Source organism: Aulonocara stuartgranti (genome assembly GCF_965226115.1).
Source record: "Aulonocara stuartgranti genome assembly, chromosome: 23".
In the NCBI taxonomy this organism is placed as follows: domain Eukaryota; kingdom Metazoa; phylum Chordata; class Actinopteri; order Cichliformes; family Cichlidae; genus Aulonocara; species Aulonocara stuartgranti.
Window position 1 is genome coordinate 32220231 of NC_138958.1, and position 19511 is coordinate 32239741.

General features: G+C 38.8%; 1 protein-coding gene across 1 annotated transcript in view; it reads left to right on the forward strand.

The window, feature by feature from the left end:
* Window positions 1-10870: 10870 nt before the first annotated feature.
* xirp2a (xin actin binding repeat containing 2a) overlaps window positions 10871-19511 on the forward strand; it is a 78490-nt gene continuing 69849 nt past the window's right edge. The window contains exon 1 of the mRNA XM_082522838.1: window positions 10871-11211. Coding sequence (XP_082378964.1) covers window positions 11011-11211 — 201 coding nt within the window. The 5' untranslated portion in view covers window positions 10871-11010. The remainder of the gene's footprint in view (window positions 11212-19511) is intronic.

Consider the following 19511-nt stretch of genomic DNA (forward strand, 5'->3'; position numbering starts at 1 on the left):
AACTGGTGGCAGAACAGGTGACTGGTTCTTTATCCTGTTGCGGATATTCGAGGGTGCGTGGGGTTTGCCCAACCAGCCAGCATATGATTTGTGATCTTGAAGGGGGCATTTGACTGAATTCCTTGTGGTTTCTTTTAGAGGATTTTTGAGAATATGAGGTATCTGGCCTGTTGTTACAAACCGTTCTGTCACTGTGGTGAAAGCTTAGTAAGTACTGCCAGTTGAAGTATGAGTCTGCCAGCACTGCCTTTTAAACAATAGTTTTCATAGTTTTTATGTACAGAATTTCTAGGTGTAGGAAAATGGCTCTGCTTTGTTGGCCTTAGTTTCCCTTTTTACAGATGATGTGGTTCTTTAGGTTCATCAGGCAGTGACCTACAGATAGTAGTATGCAGCCAAGTGTAGGGTAGCAGGAGTTAGCACCTCCATGATGCTAATGGAGCCCGCTAACTGGTGCAGTTTGGGCATCTGACAAGGATGCCTCCTGGGCGCCTCTTGGGTGAGGTGTTCCTGGTATGTCCCACTGGGAGGAGGCTCCGGGGCAGACCCAGGACACGCTGGAGAGATTATATCTCTCAGCTGGCCTGGGAACGCCTTGGTGTTCCCTCGGACAAGCTGGAGGAGGTGGCTGGGGAGAGGGAGGTCTGGGCTTCTCTGCTTAGACTGCTGCCCCCACGACCCGGTCCCGAATAAGCGGAAGAAGATGGATGGATGGAAGGATGGATGGACAGATGGACAGATGGACAGATGGATGGTTCTCAGTACTTCTTTCAGGTCAGGGACGAGTTGCTGCCCCCAGTTTTCTTGTTCACAAGTGAGCGAAGGGTGGTGCATGAAAGATGGATAGATTAGGTGTTGGCAAATGATTTACAAACAATTGTTAAGTTGAAATGTCTAATAGATAAACCTCCATTGTTAGTGAACCTGTTAACTGTAACTGCTAACTATATAGTTTATTCTCACTTTATCCGATGAAATCATGCACGAGCACAAAATGCCTGGGCAGAGTACAGAGGAGAAAACTGAAAGGGTTTTTTTTTTGTTGACTAGTGCTACTGTGACTGCCTACCATGTTAGCAATTATCCAGCAAATTGCAGCTGTTTAGCAAACATCCCTTTACACAGTCTCTCAGTATGGATATATTCAACCCATGAGTAAATTCACTCAATTAGTAAGTAGAAATTTCACACCATTGCCTTTTTAAACCAGTTTATATTGTACCTTACATAGTGCTTTGGAAAATTCACATTATAATACATGCCAGTTGCTTTTGAAAAATATGATTAACTACCCAACCCCTACCCCACAAGTCCCTAAACATAGTTGCTATAGCAATGCCAGACTTTGAATGGAAAAATATCAGGAATAAAGCTAGAGCCTCAGCCTTGAGTTTGAGCACACAGCCAGGGAGCGAGTTAAAATGATTCTGTTTCATCAGTCGAAGGGGAAACAGTATGGATTCATACAGAAACCTATTCTTTAAATTAGCTTTGCAATATTATGACCTGGATGATAATTATGGATGAATTTTAATGAGCGCATTTAAGGAAGGTGTGCAAAAATCGTAAACATGAATGAATAAAATGATCTGTCAGTTGGAAGATAATTGCACTGCATTATGTGATCGAATAGCTGATTATCTCTCACCACGAGCCATTCTGATAATTAGTTTAAAGCGTGATTAAAAAGTGTGGCAGTTTGACATCAGTCAGGTTGTTTTTTGTATAGTTTCTTGTTTTAAACCAAAAGTGCAACACACACATTACAATATGTATCAAATGCTTTGCATGAATTAATGTGCATGTTTTAGAAAGTTAAAGCTAATAATAATAAGGTGTCATTTTTTTAATATATTTATGTCAGAAACTAATACATGACCTGCACTGGTTGTTCCAGACGAATATTTCTTTTGGTTTTGTGTCCTGAATTGCCCTATTTTCTCCTGGCAAGGATAGAGTGGTAATGTGCGGGAGAGACAGAGTGATCCTTCCAATCAGCTTCCATGGCAACAGGCCACCGGGGGGAGGGAAGGGAGGATGAGGGACTTTGGAGTTGGAGGAAGAGGAGGAGGCAGCCAGAAGGGTTGTGGGGAGGTGGGGGCTGGGAGGTGGTAGAATCTAACGCTGAAGCATGAGGGGAAGGCTGCGAGAGGTCTGGTTTTTCACAGAGAGGGAAAAAAAACTGTGTGTGTGTATATGTGTACTTTGAAATCTGAACAAAGGCGGAGAGTTAAAATAACTGCAGCAGAGCCTTCGTTATGTTTCATTCTGTTTAATAAAGGACATATATAATATATATAAGGATACATTGCAATGTCTTGTAATGTATGGAAAGTATGACATGTACAGAAACACTAATTGCTAGCTATCCCATCCACATATAATGAGTAACGTCTGAGCTGCTTTGCTTCCTACGGCCACTAGATGGACTGTAATCATGATAACCCAAACATTTTTCCATTCCCAATACTGTTATCAGATATATCACACACAGTATGTATCTGGTACTTTTCCCTTTAAGGGGCCAACAGTGTTCAGTCTGCATCTAATTAATGAGTTCAGGCTACCTATTTGACCTCATGGTAACTATGTGCCATTTCAAAAGACACAGTTACCAAAAAGGTGCCTGCATGTTCCTAAGAATCTAACAGCTTATTGGATTTCAATGTGCGGTATCAGGAGAGGGTCGGTACTGGTCAAAATACAAAAAGAATTTAGTTAACAGACATGGCTGTATTCTCTGATCTTAGTGGACATATATGGTTGCAACCAACAATAAATTTTATTTGTAATAGACAGCTTATTATATAAAATATACATATATAAATATCATGCAGACATATTAACAAAGCACTTTTTAAACTAGAAAGAAATCAAAAAATTTAAAGCTGCTTTCTTCCCATGAAAAATGCAAAGTTTGAAAAACTGAGAATTTTTGCTGTTTTACCTGAAGCAATGACATCAATGATTGATCAGCTGCCAGTCTGTCACAGTGATTTGTGTCTCCAACTGTGTACTGTGTGTTTTTTTGACTACTGGTCGTTTTGCGTCACTTTGAATCTCCTTGTACTCCTTTTGTCATGTCTGTTGGCAGGTTTATTTATTTTATTTTGTTACCTTCCCCAAGCTGATACTTTCGGTAGCATTTGCGTGTCATTCTGTCTGTAAACACAAAAGTTTTGAATGAATTCTGGTATAACTTTATAGGGATGTAGAGTGGGGTCATGTTAATAATCTATTAAAATTTAAAGTACAGCCACCAAGGTCTGATTCATGATTCACTGATTTTGGTCCTCTAGGTCTTTGCTGTGTAGACCCATTCAATGGCCTTAATGATAGAGAATGACCAAGATTTATTACCAAATCGGAGGTAATAGCAAGTAAACAAGTACTGTCTCATTATTCTGATGACAATTTTTTCTCAGTGGTCAGATGACCTCCAAATGTTTTTATAGCCCTTCTGCTTACTAACCATTTAACTGAAGTGATTGCCACAGCCCTCAGCCCTAATATGTCACGCCATCAGTGACCAGCAGAGGGTGTTCTTTGTCAATGACGCCATCTTTTTACTGCAAATCTTTGCTTCAGCTTGAGTCAGGAGCCCATCATTAACTCTTTGTCCTGTTTTGCTGCCTGGCTGGGTGTAATTATTTCCCCAGCGACTCAGTCAAAGGACTCGGTAACCAAAACAGACCTCTACAATAAAAATACAAAATGAGAGAGCTGGTTGGGCTGAGGGAACTGGTTAACATTGGGCACAAAAATGTAAGAGAAATAAAAAAATATATATAATAATTGCGCTGTAATTTAATTTTCCCCAAACATAAACATTTCTGGCTGATAGATCTGAGGAAGGTCAAAATCTGTGTATTAACAGATTTCTAAATTGGACATAAGAATGCTGGACATAATGAAAAGTGGTGTGTGGGGCTGAAAATATGCAGAAGCATTGGAAAATAGCATTCCGAGCAGATTAAAAGCCTGGCTCACAGTTTTATTTTCCTGCCTGGATCCCTCACTGAGACATTGTGGTATGGTCATTTCCACCCATAATATTCAGCTCACATTAAGTTATCAGTGACATACAGCATGTCCTGCTGGACATCGTGTGGGCAAGATTCTGACAGAAAAACAGGATGTTAGCTGTAGAAAAATGTGCTGAGGGAAATCTGTGTACACGTTTCTACAGCTAACATTTGTTAGTTTGGTTTATTTGATTTTCTGGCTCAAGAATGAGAATAAGAAAATACAAAGAGGAACATATAGCTTTTTCTTATCTGTTATCAGTCTGCATCAAATCTATTCTTAGTATTTTGAACAGTGGGCTCCAGCTCCAGTATGGCTAAGGTCCATGGAATGAACTTTTTATCTTACAAGTGGTTAAAAGAAGAAGAATATTTTTTAGAATTTATCAGAACATATTTAAATGATTTCTTGGGGGAAAGAAAAGAGATGATTAAGGTTACCTACAACCACTGCTATTTTCATTTTCATTTCAACCTATATTCTGTTTTCCACAGTCTTGTTTTATCATAATTGTATTGCAAATTAACGAAATAAGTATCATTAATCTACTAGCAGTAACTAGCTTAGCAACTGTTTTAGGCAGCCCAGCAGTACCAGTAGTGTTTTTAAAGAAACAGTGATTACAAAAAAAGTGCAATTTTTTAATGGTTTTTTTAAATAGCTAATAGCTCCTTTATTCCTACTATAAACTCTGGAGAAAAATACAGATTTTAAGTGATTTTTTTAATGTCAGTGTTTTGCATGTTTTTCCACTAATTTTAAGTCCAGTCACAGGAATCTCTGTTAATTCACAAATATGGTGATTTCCAAAGAGCTATTAGCCAAAAACTATAGTGTGCAGTCCATGCTGGGGTAATTTAATGAAAGTGAAGAAGTCGAGGACAAAAGACCAAGTGTCACCCAAAAACCAGATCCCATCTATACCAGATGATCGGTATCTGAATGTCATTCCCTAAAGAAATAGGAAAAAAATCCAGCAAAGACCTGAAACAGGACCAGGGAGATGTATCTGGCCCTTCAGTGAAACCATCTACTTTCACTGACACCTTAGAAATGATTCAGCGGAAGAGCGACTGTGAAGAAGTCGTTCACGGAGGAATGTTAATTGGTGACAACCAGTCTTATGTAGTGATGAATCTAAAGATTTAGGTTAAATCCCTCATCACTCTGTATAGAAGAGGTAAAAAGACAGGTACTGTGTCCACAGCCATCTGTAAAATATCAGTACATTTCTGAACAACTGCAAATACTCGCCTATTGTGAATCTGAAATTAAAATCACTGACCTTTTTCCAGTTTGTCCTGGCAGAATTTTTCATGGACTGGCTGGACCTCAGATATTACCGAAGCAGTGGACGTGTAGAACATGAAGCACCCAAGATCGAAAAGAAGCTTTGGAAATTCCTTCAATGAGCCTTGGAGTCTAATACTGAAGACTAAAAGAAATGACAAGAAAGCCTGAGTACAGACTGTGCTGAACAATAAGCAAAATATTGACCTTCAAGCTCATTAGATTTGTACACTTGATTTTTGCTGTAGATGCTGTAATTCTATGCAGTTTGCATGTCATAATAAATCACTGCTATCCCATTTCTCATTTTTCTTTAAAAAAATAAATAAAGAAAAGCGTGTTGTCTTGAAATGTGTACAAAGTACCCACCCTATGATTTGTAGTTGCACTGCATTTTCTATCCAATATAAGCCTCTGGTTTTTTTGTGAATGAGTTTTTACTTAAGTAAATGACCTCCAATGATTCCTCTGTGTGTTTCCAGGGAGTAAGCACCAGATGGCAGACTTCACCTTTAAAACAGACTTATTATGTAGCCATTCAAATACACATCCAACAACTCTACTATCAAGGTTAACGTCACCAGTAACAGCATATTTTGGCTAAATGTGACAAAATAAATATTTTTATTGCCCAGTATACATGTCAAAAAGGGCACTAAATGTGATGTTTTGCTGGAAATATATCCCTGTAAGAGCCCATAAGGTGCCCGGATCTTACTTAGTTAACCTAGTGGCCCATTAAAAAACCTGTTACAAGCAGATACAAAGTATTTCACTGTTTATGCTCCCATTAAAACACAGTACAAGTTGGGGCCAGCTGTGGTGTGTGAATGTGAAAAAGATGAAACAGTCATTTTTTTCCAAGTCAGAAGAGGAGGAGGTGGCTGAGAGCCAGTCAGGAGAGCAGATGGCGTCTCCATCTGTCTGGTCTGTTTAAAGAGCTCTGCAGGCGAGGCCCCAAGCCAAACAAGCCAGCTACACGGTCTGGGATGATCTCAGAGCTTTCACTCTCGCATTGCACCCTAAAGCTATCAAGATTTGATCCTTTCACAGAACTCCAAAATCACTGCACTTTGCAGTGCAACCCAACTTTAAAGACTCTAAATGAACTGATTTGCTAGAGACAATATTGCAAGTATACGGATGCATAAATCCAACCAGGAAATGTAGCTATTCACAAAGAGTTGAGTTTTACTTCTTTGCACGTTCTGTTGCTTCACCTTCAAAGACCGTGCATTGTGCTGCTTTCCTTTTTGATAGACACGGTTGTTAAGATTGTACATCGCTCTCCTCTAGCCTGCTGTATCTTAATGGAGGCACAGCAGGAAGTAAAAACCTCAGTAATAGGAGAAGTGTTGCTGTCATCTGATACTGAATGCTGTGTCTACCTGTGTCCCTAGAAAGTGATCAGAAAGCGCATTCTGAATAACAAAGTAGAGGTCATAATATAAAATTGGCTGCATGTCTCAATTTCAATTTTATTTATATAGCGCCAAATCACAACAAAAGTTGCCTCAAGGCGCTTCATACAGGCGCTTGTTTCTTTTAACAGCTTTTTTTGTTATATAACACTGAGAAATATTATCATTTCATAAATTCTACAGAAGTGATGGGGAAGAATGCAGTCTTTTCCACAACACTGACTAGACCAAGGAGCTTATCCTGGATTTCAAGAAGAAAGCTCCCCCTCTGGAACCTGTGTGTATTAAAGGTGCTGAACTGGAACATGTTTACAATTTCAAGTTTCAGAGTCTGTCAACCGCCAACAATCTGAGGTGGTCGGAAAATATTTCAGTGACGCTATTTCATTAGGTCAGTAAAAGAAGCAAGCCTGGCAACCAGTCCGGCCTTACAGAGAAGAGGTACTTCACAAGACTGTGAGGAAGTGCCACGCAAAGAAAAAGCGAGACCTTGCTCAGACGTATTAAACTGTAACAAGCATAATGGGCACACAGCTCCTTCCATGGACACGTTGCAGGGTGCGTGAAGTCAGGTCAAGGAAGTCAGAGGCATAAGCAGAGAACACCAAGAAAAACAGGAAGCATTAGCACAATAATATTAATCATTTGAGACATTGTAGAAAAATAGCTTCAATGTTTTGATTTCTGTGATGAAATTATGAGTATAAGGTTAGAAAAGCATATGTTTCTGATTAAGTTTGTTTGGTCCTGAGAAGACAGTGTAGAGTAGGTTTGTCAGAATGTTTGTCACATCTTTATCACAGTGCCCAATAGTGCCTGTTTATTCTGAAATTCTGTATCTGAAAGGCTAAAACATGCCAACACTCAGTAGATGCTAACACAGGTCCTAATTGCCCATGGGTTGATCCAGCTTATTTTACATTAAACTTAGAATTCAAATTGAAATATTTAGTTTTAGATTAGAAGTTAGACGTATATTTTATTCCACTATAAATTTGTTAAAACTGTACTAATTTAACTGGCATTAAATACAAGTTGGTCAAAGGCATAGATTATCATCTGATGAAGTTTTGCCTTGTTTTGAACATATCCTAGCTACAGAGGCCCTAAAAGCTGCCCATGGGTGCCCAAACAGCAAAAGTTCCCTTTCTTAAATGTAGTTATCTGGTGTTAAGGTAAAGTGAGTTCATTGCATAAACCAGAGGTCTGTTGTGTCGGGGGAAAGGTTTTCATGCAAGACAGAACCAAACTAGTATAAATCCATGAAATTAAAACAAATGGCTAAAAGAAGCCAGCAGCTAGAGAGGTACAGATGATAACTCTCCAGGTTTAGTCACTTGAATCACAGTTTATATAGTTTATTTATGAGTATAATAATGCAGGATAAGCCAGGCCTTCCAAAGGCCGTTTATCTTTAGCTGAAAAGGAACATCACAATCAATCAATAAATGCTGGGTGTTTTAGGCATTCTCTGCAACATAAAGAAACTAACAATAATAAATAATGTGCATTGAGGTGACATTTTAGCAAGGCATCAGGGCTGTGGGATGCTGCTACATTTCCAGACTTTTCTTGAGAACCAGAAGGACCTTTTGACCCTTTAAGTGGTGCCATGTTAAACTATGCTAAGTGCTCGTATTTGGTAGCAATATCATTCAGTGGTTTACTGGAATATATGACATCTGTGTCTAGATATAATTTGTGGCATTGTAGAAAAATAAAATGTGAATTGCTGCTTCCATCTTCTTGTCTTATCAAAAGAATCATATTTCAGCCTGTCCTCTAAATACAGTCGTCTGGAGTGCTTGGCCAAAAACCAGCGAGGGAGCCCACACACAACCAGCAGCATCTTTTCTTTAATAGAAGCAGACAGTGTTTGTACCCTGCTGAATCTTCACCATAATGTCCCTTATATCATCTGTTAATGAAGAAAATCCTCTCTAAAACTTTGTGTTAGGGGACTTTATGTGTCCCCTTCTACTTATCCCTGCACTTCAAACAGTGTGTATAAGCTTGTGCATATGTGAGTGTTTCTATCTGTTTTGACTATGCTACACATCAAGATGCATATCACAGAAACTCTTAACTACTTCATTAGTCCAGAACATGTTCTCAGTGGCCAATTTTCTTTAAAACTGACCTTCGCTTGCAGAAGTGAAATAACGTTGGAAATAGAAAGTGGCTTAATCAGGTACAAAACTACACTTGTAGTTCTTTTCTTCTGTGTATATCAGAGTAACTGCAGTAAGCTGAGTGGCCTCAGTGGACACAGGATCCAGCAGAAAGTGACACACTCTGGCCATTTCTGAATAATGTATGTGCTGCTGGTATAAATAGAGTGATACTGTGTCCTCTAAAGTACTATCAGATGAATATATCATGACCACTCATTCATTAAGACTGGATTATCTGGATTGCTTCTCGATTCTTTTCTCTCTGTTTGTGTATTGATGTTTCTGCTGTGGCTGTAACTCCCTGTTTCAGCCACATAACTACTGTTTTTCTTTCTATCTAGTCCTGTAACTAAGCTTTTCTCGTGGCTCTTCCTCTCTCCTCCCACTCTGTTCTTCACCATTTGCCTCCTGCTCAGCTTTGCCAGCTCATGTGAGGTGAAAACAGTGACTCCAGGTGCTTCCCTTGCTCCCCATTAAGAGTGTAAACATGGGACAACATAGTGGAAATGACACTTTTACAGGATGAGACAGTTGAAATAAATTTTTCAGAAGTTAAATGTAAGCAGTGCAAGAGGAAACTGAGTTAAAGTGTTCATTTCTCTCTTTGTGTTAGTAGTCAGTAAAGGAAAACACTCCCCGGGAAGAGGTGGTGCAGTTGTTGAAACATTAACAATATATTTGCCTTCATGGATGCAGCGTGGGCCATCAGCTTAGGTGTTAAGGGCCTTCCATCATTTGTTCAGAAATAATAGGCTCTCCTACCCTCCCCGGACCTGGTGTCAACGGGAGGATGGGTGAGGCAAAAAGCTGTTAACCTGCTTCCTGGAAAACTGCTGGGGTTGGTTTGTGGTCCCACAGTTGTCAATGGTGTGTGTTATATCTATAAAAATAGCAGGAAAATCAACCAGTTTGTCTCTATGGTTATCTGGTTTTCTTCAGAACTGATATAAAATGTCACATTTGATGAAGGTTACAAAGGAAATGTTACACACAGCTCAGTGTTAGAACATTTGTTAGTTCAGGCTATATACAGTTTAACCATCAACAGGTGGCTTGAGGCCAGCCGCAGCATGTGCTTCTCAGTTATTAGCACGAGCATAAAATTTGAATCAGTGACTTGAGTGACCAGTGAGAAATCTGAAGGATTGTGAAACAAATAGGAGTAAACCTACCTGGAACCCTTATGTGCTTCCAGGAAGCTTTTATTTTGGAGGAGTTTCTAAAATGCATTTGCAGCAGCTGCAAGTTTTGTGAAAACCCACAGTCAGTTTTCAGGTTTTCACAATCCCACTGCTTATATTTAATTAGTAGTCGTGCACAACTACAGAAATGAACAAGTGTAAGAGAAATTAAGTTGCTAAATGTGCACATGGATTTGTGCATTTTCACAGAAATTTCTAGCTGGACCTCCTTCTTGATGACAAAACGAACTTCATGGCGGATGGCAAATGTGAGTCCTGGAAAAGCACAGGTGTCATTTCTAACATTTACTGTGATAGCATCTAAAACACCAGAACACAGAAGCTGAAACAGCACAAATGGTTTAGCTTTACATCTTTGCCTTACACAAAAGTCTGTTTTATATGTACAATCAACACGAGTCAAATGATACATTTGCCATAAAATGTATCTAAATATAATGTAAATGTATTATTATGAATGTAATTAAGGAATCCTTAAGCTATTTGAACATTATTAACTATATATTTTAAGCTGTTAAAGAAGAAACTTAACAGAAGGTTAGGGTTCCCTGTCCCATTTCCCGCTTCTTTATTCTCAGGCAGACAGCTTCTCTTTTTTGTAAACATGTGACTTTACCTAGTCTTCTGTGAGCATGAGTGATTCGAGGGCAGAGGAGAAAGGAAAAACTTTCCCTGTAAACTTTTGCTATTCTCCTCCTCCTTCCTCGAGCCTCTTACTGTGCCTGCACAACCCAGAGCGCTCTCTAGACAGAGAAGGACTCGAGTAACATCTCATCTCTGTCCCTCATCCTCTCATACCCCCCTCGCTTCCTGACTCACCTGACACAATAGACTTCCCCTCAGTGCATCAACCTGAAGAGAAAAGAGGTAGTGGGGGTGTACGGTTTCTTTACAACAATGGAAATTCAATCAGGAAATAGAGAGGAGGTGGCGAGTGTGACCTCGGGCTCCGTTTCTCAGAGTCCCTCTGGGCTACAGGTAGAAGCATCAGATGATCCGGTGCTCAGAGAGGACCTACAGGCTAAGAGGATTGAGAGGTTTGACATCCCGCTCGATAGCCTGAAGAGGATGTTTGAGAAGCCCGCTGTAGGAAACACAGTAAGTACTTTGACTGTGAAGTTTTGTCTTTATATTGCAATGTGAACTGCACTTTTGTGAGCAGTGACATCCGTTTTTCTCCAGGGGAAATAAGTGGTATAGGTAACTGCCACTTTTTGCTGAGTGTGTCAGGTAGATGGATGGCTTTAATGCAATGCGCATTTGAACAAATTGAAAAGCTCTTGCAACCTTCAGAAAAATGTAAAGTCAGTAGTGGTAACATGACTGTGAAGTCATGCTTCAGGCAAAAGCCATCAAGTTTATGTGGAGTGAAAGTGTACACTATGCAGATTTCACTGCTGCAGACTGTAGCTCTCTTTCTTTATGTACTGGCAGGAGCTGACCTTTACTGGTGACTTATTTTTGGATATAATGGGAAAGAAAACACACAGTGCTGTTTATCTCTCTATTTACTTTAGTACAGTTATCTTGCTGGCAGTTTCCATCACTTTGTTGATTCTGGGGGAAAATGCTTCTAGGACACGTCTCCTTACCCAAGAGGAGGACGGCCTTCTCTCTCTAGCTTTGTTTTTCCATCCAAGCTGGCTTCTCTGAGGGGAAAATCTAAGTCTGTTGGAATTGAAGTGTTCCATTATGAGACAAGCTCCCATTTACCAAATGTCTGATGATGGGACAAAAAGGCCCAGATGACCTACTTTTTTGTTCCTAATGTGGTTTAGAGACCAATTCAAACCCCTTAAATTATTCCAAACGCATAAAATAAAAGGCAACAAAATCCAAAACAGTTGATGAATTATGGACCATGTATTTTTAAATATACAACGGTGCCGAGTGGTGGCAGAGATGCACTGATATTTGACACCCTGTTATTTAAGACCTATTTTGGGGGCTTTATGGTTAAGCAGGATTTTAAAAATAACCCTGTAATTGGTATGTCGGCTGCTGCTGGAAGCAGCGTGAAGCTTCTGTGTTAGACTGAGAAGAGAGAAAGAGAGGTGGGTCCATCAGAATTCACACCTGGCCCCTGAGATGAAAACATTTTATGTCTGTGACTAATGAGGTACATCACTAAAGTCAAGATTTAACCATAGCATCTTCAGACGTTTTCTTTAGCTTTTAAGTTTATCTTTTAGTATATCCTATTTTTTTCTTAATCAGAGCGGTGTGGACTACACTTATCTGACCTCTAACAATCTCAGGAATTAACACCTACACTTTGGCTTTATTTTGGCTCTTGCATTTCAGTTTCCCATGTATAAAACTTTGTTATCTCACCATTAGGAAAATGGTGCTAGGCTTTGATACACAAAGAAATGTGGATACATGTGTTCTCAGTGTTATCAGTCAGTCTTGTAGTATTTGGCTTAGTAAAGCTGTTTCAGCAAAGAGTTTTTCTGTAACAAGGCGTTAAATGAGTCTTTGTAAGGTGAGAGAAGTGACTTGTAGTGGCAAACATGAAGAGACACATGCTTGCTCTTCTTTATCCATACGCATTACTGCTTCAGTTATGCTTATGTCTACCGTTAGCACATTTTACATCTGTAGCAGGATATTGTTTTTGTTAATAGCTACTAGCTAACAATAGCATTCAGCAGATAAAGAGAGAAGTATTTTTTCACTGTAGACCAAAAGCAGAAGTCATTTTTAAACATAATCAATACAGTATCACAAAGCAGGAGGGGAAACTGTGATTTTCTTTTAAATTTACTGTCATTTTATTAACGAGCTTAAAACGTCAGTATTGTGTTCATGGCTTATTTTTCTGCTCAAAGAAAGAGTGTGACATAAATATTAATGTAATTTTATTAGACAATTAATATATACAAGTTTTCTAAAGCGAAACCTCAATTAAAGGTAGAACTGCAATACCAATCAACAGCCTTCCTAATTATTAACTGCTGCTTAAAAAATAAAAACATGTTAGGGTTTGTTATGACTTTTCTGTATGAAATTTCATATTTGGTTAAAATAATTACTTTCCTACATGACTGCAATATTAAATACTGGGTAAGTATGCTAATATTATTGCTAAATAATAATTGCTCCCGTTATTTTGTGCAGTAAAACTAAAATTAATGTCTATAATCACGCTGTAGACGCACCACACAAACTGAAATCAGCTGATTGTAGCACAACTGTAGAATTGATAGGCACGCAGACTAAAAAATTCCAAGGAATTATTGGAATTCTTAGTTTCTTCCCCACAAGAACCAGTTCTCAGTTGTCATCCCTAGATAAAAGAAAAGAGTTTTTTTTAGGACAGAGTTTTGCATATTTTACTACTGTATTTACAGTCTACTTCCAGTAAAGACAGCTACCATAATGCTTCTGGGAAACAGTTACCTTTGTCTTTCTTTGTTTCTTAACTAATCAGGTTACCACCTTGCAAAATTTTCTATCAGACTCAAGTCTTCTAATTATGAGTTGGTTCTTTTTATATATATATATATATATATATATATATATATATATATATATATATATATATATATATATATTCAAACATATTTCTCTCTTACGTGTGTCTCTCTAAGAAAACAAAAATGGATCAGTTATTTACATTCTTTTTAGGTAACAATCTGTACAGCTGGTCAAAAGTCTGGGTGTCATAAGCTGGCACTGCTACACATGCTGTATCTTGGCACTGTATCATGAGTGCTCATAATCTGCTCCGTAGAAAAAAAAAAGAAAAAAAAAAAGAAACAAGCCTGTAGTCAGTGTCAGTGGAGCATATGGGCAGTATTCCCAGATTCCCAGAGAGAGTGAGGACTAGCTCTCTGCAACCGGCTGGCTATAAAACCTGACCTCATCTCCAGCTTATCTATATTGTAGTGCTTCATATTTGATGATGCACAGCATTTTTCTATCTGCGCTCCATTTCATTTATTTAAACAGCACAATGCCATTCGATGGTCAGCAAAAGCAATGTGTGATGGATTCCCGGGTGGTCGCTCAGCCGTGGCCAGAATCCACAGTGTTGGTGGGGAGAGAGGACTGAGAGGATTGTTCGCAACAATCGTGGATTTGAAATGATGTAAGGTTTTATTGTGCAAGGAGTATGTTTTTTTGCAGTTGTGTAGTATGCGTGGGATACTGGCTTGCGTTTACAACATCTGCCTGCCCTCCTGGTCATGACTGTGCACACAAGGAAGAATAAACACATGCTTTAAACAGATGTGGTGGTGCTGTGTCATGTTTAACTCTTTAAAGCTTGAATGGGCTTTGTATATATGCACAAATGTAGGCCACTGACCAGGACACTAGATGGTTAAAATGTATACACATGGCTTTCTGGCTTTCATGCCATGAGTTGGTGCTCATTCATGATGCGATGGCCGCTGTTTGCCAGTGGGTGGCAGTGTAACATCTGTTGGACTGAGGAGGTAAGCTGAGGTTCACAGCAGTCACAGTATAGGTCAAACTGTGTGCAAAGAAAGATAAATAATATGGTCTTAATCAGGAAGTTATCATGGTGAGACAATTGCTCATCACCTATGCTAATTACAGTTGATTCCTAATCCCAGAAGATGTCTTAAAATGGCCTTTTTATTTGTCTAAGGCTGTCAGATTATCAGGATTTACATAAACGGTGAAACATTTAATTCTGATGCATCTGGTGGATTTTAAACCAACATAACAGAGTTTAAAAGGATTTCATACTATGGTATAATCCTGGTCACAGCTGGGTAACAGGATAACATGGTTAAAGATAGAGAGCCGTCTAAGCTTTTTTAGGCAGAGGTCTCATGGTCTCTAGTTTCTGGCTCAAACTGTGTCTACATAAATTCGGACAGCGGCACAAGAGGTCTGGAATGTTCCCCCAGTTTATTTTCATAACCTAAATCATCACTGTCACTGACTCACTCTCAGACATTTGGACTGATTCAAGCAATAGTTGGAAATATTTTCTCTAAAGCTTTCACGATATACTCTTGAGGAAAGACCTTTATTCAAAGAGTGTTTGATATGAAAGGCAGTAAAAGAAGCAATGCATTAGGCTTTTCATATAGTTCATTTGTGCTGCTTTTTTAAAGTCGTCTTTTGCCTGCTTTTAAGTGAGTGGGATTTTGCCACTCTGTCACACTTAGGAATCCCATTGTAAAGTGCCAGATGACATGCTGAAAGCTGAAAAATGAGACTGCCTTTTGCTTAATTGTGAACCATTTTCCACAAAATAAAAAGACGAGATCAATCAATATGCACCACCATACCTAAACGCACTTAATTAAATATTAAATAAACTAAGGGCCACAACATGTCCCTGCAAGAAATCAATCCAGACTTGATGAGGATGCTAGCGTCTTTATCAAGTGCATTGGGCTCGTAAAAATTCCATTAACACTTTACCAGGCATCTATTTTGTCTCTGATTCAAATCTTTTAATGGAGCTGGCATCACAGGCATGTGTGTGTGAGTTGCTAGTCTTGCTGCATGATGATGAAGGTTTGTTGCTTGTCTGCTTGGATGTGAGAATAGTCACACGCTACCAAACAGAAGCTCTAAATCGCTCTGCTTTATTTGACTCAAAGGAGTCTTTTTCCTAGCGTTGTTTGGTTTGTTTATGGAGTGTACAAGTATAAAATTTTCTGTTTATTTAAGTCTGTGGTTGTTAAGGTTGTTTCTATAGGTACTGTAATGTATCATATGTACATTTCCAATATATGATAATCAATTTCCATGTGTGGGAAATGAATGCATATCTCCAGTTCTCTGTTTTTTCCATACAGATTTCCGTGTGACTCACATGGTCTTTTTTTCTAAACCAGTATTATATGCACAGCCCCATAAAAGCATGTGTGATAAACAGTCCAAGACCTCAAGGCTCATTCTTTGAAAAATTCAGTGTGGCGCTGCAAGTGCACCACTGCACATACCCCAATCATTGTTGCCATAGCGAAACAAAAGAGGAAGTGCTCCTGAGATAAGGCGCACAATGCAAATTAGGTGGTTGTAAACCTGTTGACTAGAGCATTGAAAATGCAGAGAATAAAGAGGAGGTTACAGTTAAGCCATAGCTATGCTAACAGCTCTGTAAATCTATACTTAGTCACACGTAATCTTTGACTGGAAAATATAAACGACAAATATAATGGCAAACATGGCCATGCTTACAAGTAGTAGACGTTTATAGTCAGTATATCTTCTGTTAGTTTAAAGGGAAACAAAACTAAGATTTTTTTTACTTACTTTCAAAAAATATAAATCTGCACAAGTATGTATAACACGTAGGACACTCCATCTGTAGGACAACCTCAAAAAACCCAGGTTGTATTTGAGTTTTTCTTTTTCTTGCAGAGATGCTGATACTATTATATAATGCAACCTTTGTGCTATTATGTTTGTAAAGTGTTGATTGATGCATGTGAAAGAAACAGCTGGTTGTGGTAGTGACTGATTTCACAAGGGCAGAATTTCAGTTTAAATTCAAGGGGTTTAAATAATTTTTTTTAAAGACACTCTTCAGTTTTTAGAGAATAATTGGACAGTTGACTGGCAAATGGTTTGATGCCCAGGTGAGGCTCGTTCTCTCATTATTTCATGACAAATTAAGCAGATAAAGGATCTGGAATTTATTCCAAGTGTCAGACTTGCATTTGGTAGATGTTCATTTAAACTCTTAACATGAAAGGGAAGAAGTGGAAAAAATGCATCATTAGTCTTTACAACTGCAATAACCCTATCAGAAAAATAATATTATCTTTTTAAGTGGCCAAACAAATAATCTCTCAGCACTCAGTCAAAAGGCTCAGAAGACTATCCCTACTACACACTACTAGAATGGCCAATAAGCACTAATTCAATTCAATTGTATTTATACAGTGCCAAATAACAACAGCAGTCACCTCAATGCACTTTATATTGTAAGGTAGACCCTACAATAATACGTACAGAGAAAAACCAACTATCATATGACCCCCTATGAGCAAGCACTTTGGCGACAGTGGGAAGGAAAAACTCCCTTTTAACAGGAAGAAACCTCCAGCAGAACCAGGCTCAGAGAGGGGTGGCCATCTGCCACGACCGGTTGGGGTGAGAGAAGAAAGACAGGATAAAAGACATGCTGTGGAAGAGAGACAGAGATTAATAACAAATAACATAAGAGTCCTTTTGAATTAGTGGTAACGAATGTACTGTACCTAACATTCTTATTTTGTTTACAGGAGTGATTCTGATAGACTGGCGAGATATTTTTTTTCTATTTTCATACAAAATCCAAATTCCACAGCGTATGGATATCATGTGGAAGAAGGAACAGATCTGTGGAGGAAAAACAAACAAAAACCCCTACTCACGGATGTAATTAAAATTACAGGGGGGCAAGGGGGTTTGCTGAAAAACAGAAGGTAATTTTGTCTGTAATTATTACTCCAGGAGGGATGAAAATTCCTTCCTTACACATAGTCTCTAGACTGGATTAAAATCACCAACCAAGGAAGGCAAAATTAAAATCAGCCCACCTACTGTTGAGAAAGCCCATATGCACGGAGCTTAGGTGACTCTTGTTTTAATATAGCAGTCAGTTTGCTCATCTACATGATCTTGTGTGACTCGCTCACATAATTATAGACTTAAATCCCCAAAATATGACCTAGGCATGTAGCCTATGTCATTTACATGGTTTAATTTATATTTGGGGGAGCCTGAAAACAGACACAGATCCCAAGCCTCTTTGGAAGTCGACATGTATAAATAGTAGTGCCTGGTTATGTTGGAATTGCTCAGTGAACATTTAGAGAGCCAGGCGCCTGATGAAAGAGACTGAAATATGATTTACATTCAGCGAGCATGGGGCCATATTGTGAAAGAGAGGACTGCGAGAGTGCATGGGAGGGGCAGGCAGAGGGTACGGAAGATGAAGATGGATAGGGAGCAATAAAGATTCAGAGGGAATCAGTGGGGGTGGGTGGGAGTTGAAAGAGATTTCAAATGAGTGAGTTCATATTTTAGCAGGTGAAGCAGAGTCTGATTAACAAATTATATTCATGTTTCAATAATGATTAGCTTCATCAGGGCCCACTTCAGGGGTGCACAATCACTGACATAACAAGGTTTTTTTTTTTTCATTTCCCTACATCTTTTTCTCTTTGGACACGAGCAGATGCTTGTCAGGTTTCAGCTCGAGTTAGAGAACACTGACATTCAGGGGAGAAAAGCCTTGATTGCAGAATAAAGATTTCTGCTGGCCAAGAGACAGAGAGACTAAATGGTGACTACATACTGTATGAATGCATACACAGCATGAGTGCACTCATGGCAGTGCTTTGCAGAGACTCTTGTTCTTGTTGTGCTTCTTTTAATGATCCTTTAGCTTAGCCTCTTTTGTAGAAAAGAATTGGTAACATACAAAGAACTACTTTATAGTTGCTGGGTTTCCGTCAAGTCATTTCCTGTTTAGTTTTGGTATCCGTGATGATGATATCTTTATACCCTGCCCTCATTAGTCTCACCTGTGTTCTGTGAGAAACACTTTTTTCCAATAAGTCCAACCATCATTTACTTTCTTTGTTTACTTGGCTTTCTTCTGTATGACCTTGTGGACCTTTGGAGTTACACGTTTCACCTGTTCTTTGCTAGACTGACTCCCACTGCCTTCCTGCGTACGTACGACCTCTGCCTCTCTGAATTCAATTTGATTTAAGATTTACTTTTTACTTTTTTGAATTTATTTTTGAATTTTATTCTGCTCCCTGGTGTTGTGCTCTAGGGAGCAGAATATTTCTTTCGCTGTGGAATTATGAACACGCTGAAGTAAAACTGAGTGTTAAAATCACTGATAAATATTCACTGAAGCTTTTGTCTGCGTTTCTCATCCATGACTTTATAAAGGTTTTGTTTTTTTCCAGTTTTTCTTCATGGTGAACTCTGCTGTCTCTCCCTTTTTGTGTTTAAGATGACTTTTCAACCAATCACTGACACTATGATCTTTTTCAGAGAAATGGAAGAAAGTGAGTGTCTTGGCATCTGTGTAGGTTGAACCTCCACAATCTCGGTGTCACCCATAGTCAAAGACCTACAAACAAATATAGGAACATACATCTTATAATCACTTTTTAATGTGATTTACAGTTTTTCTCAGTCGCTTTGGTGCGTTCCTCAGAACACCATTAACATTTGCACAGCAGTTAGTGCATTTCCCAAAACAATTAGTGCAAACTGCAAAACCTAGTGGATAGCCTGCAAAAGCATGTCACATGCACAGAATTGATTATCCATACCTCAAAAGCAAGTATCCATGTCAATGAAACTGTCAGTGCCATCAAAATGAAAAGTCTTGACACCATCTTTATGAACAAGATAGTCAAATGGCATTGTCATGTTTCCACTATGACAGTTTATAA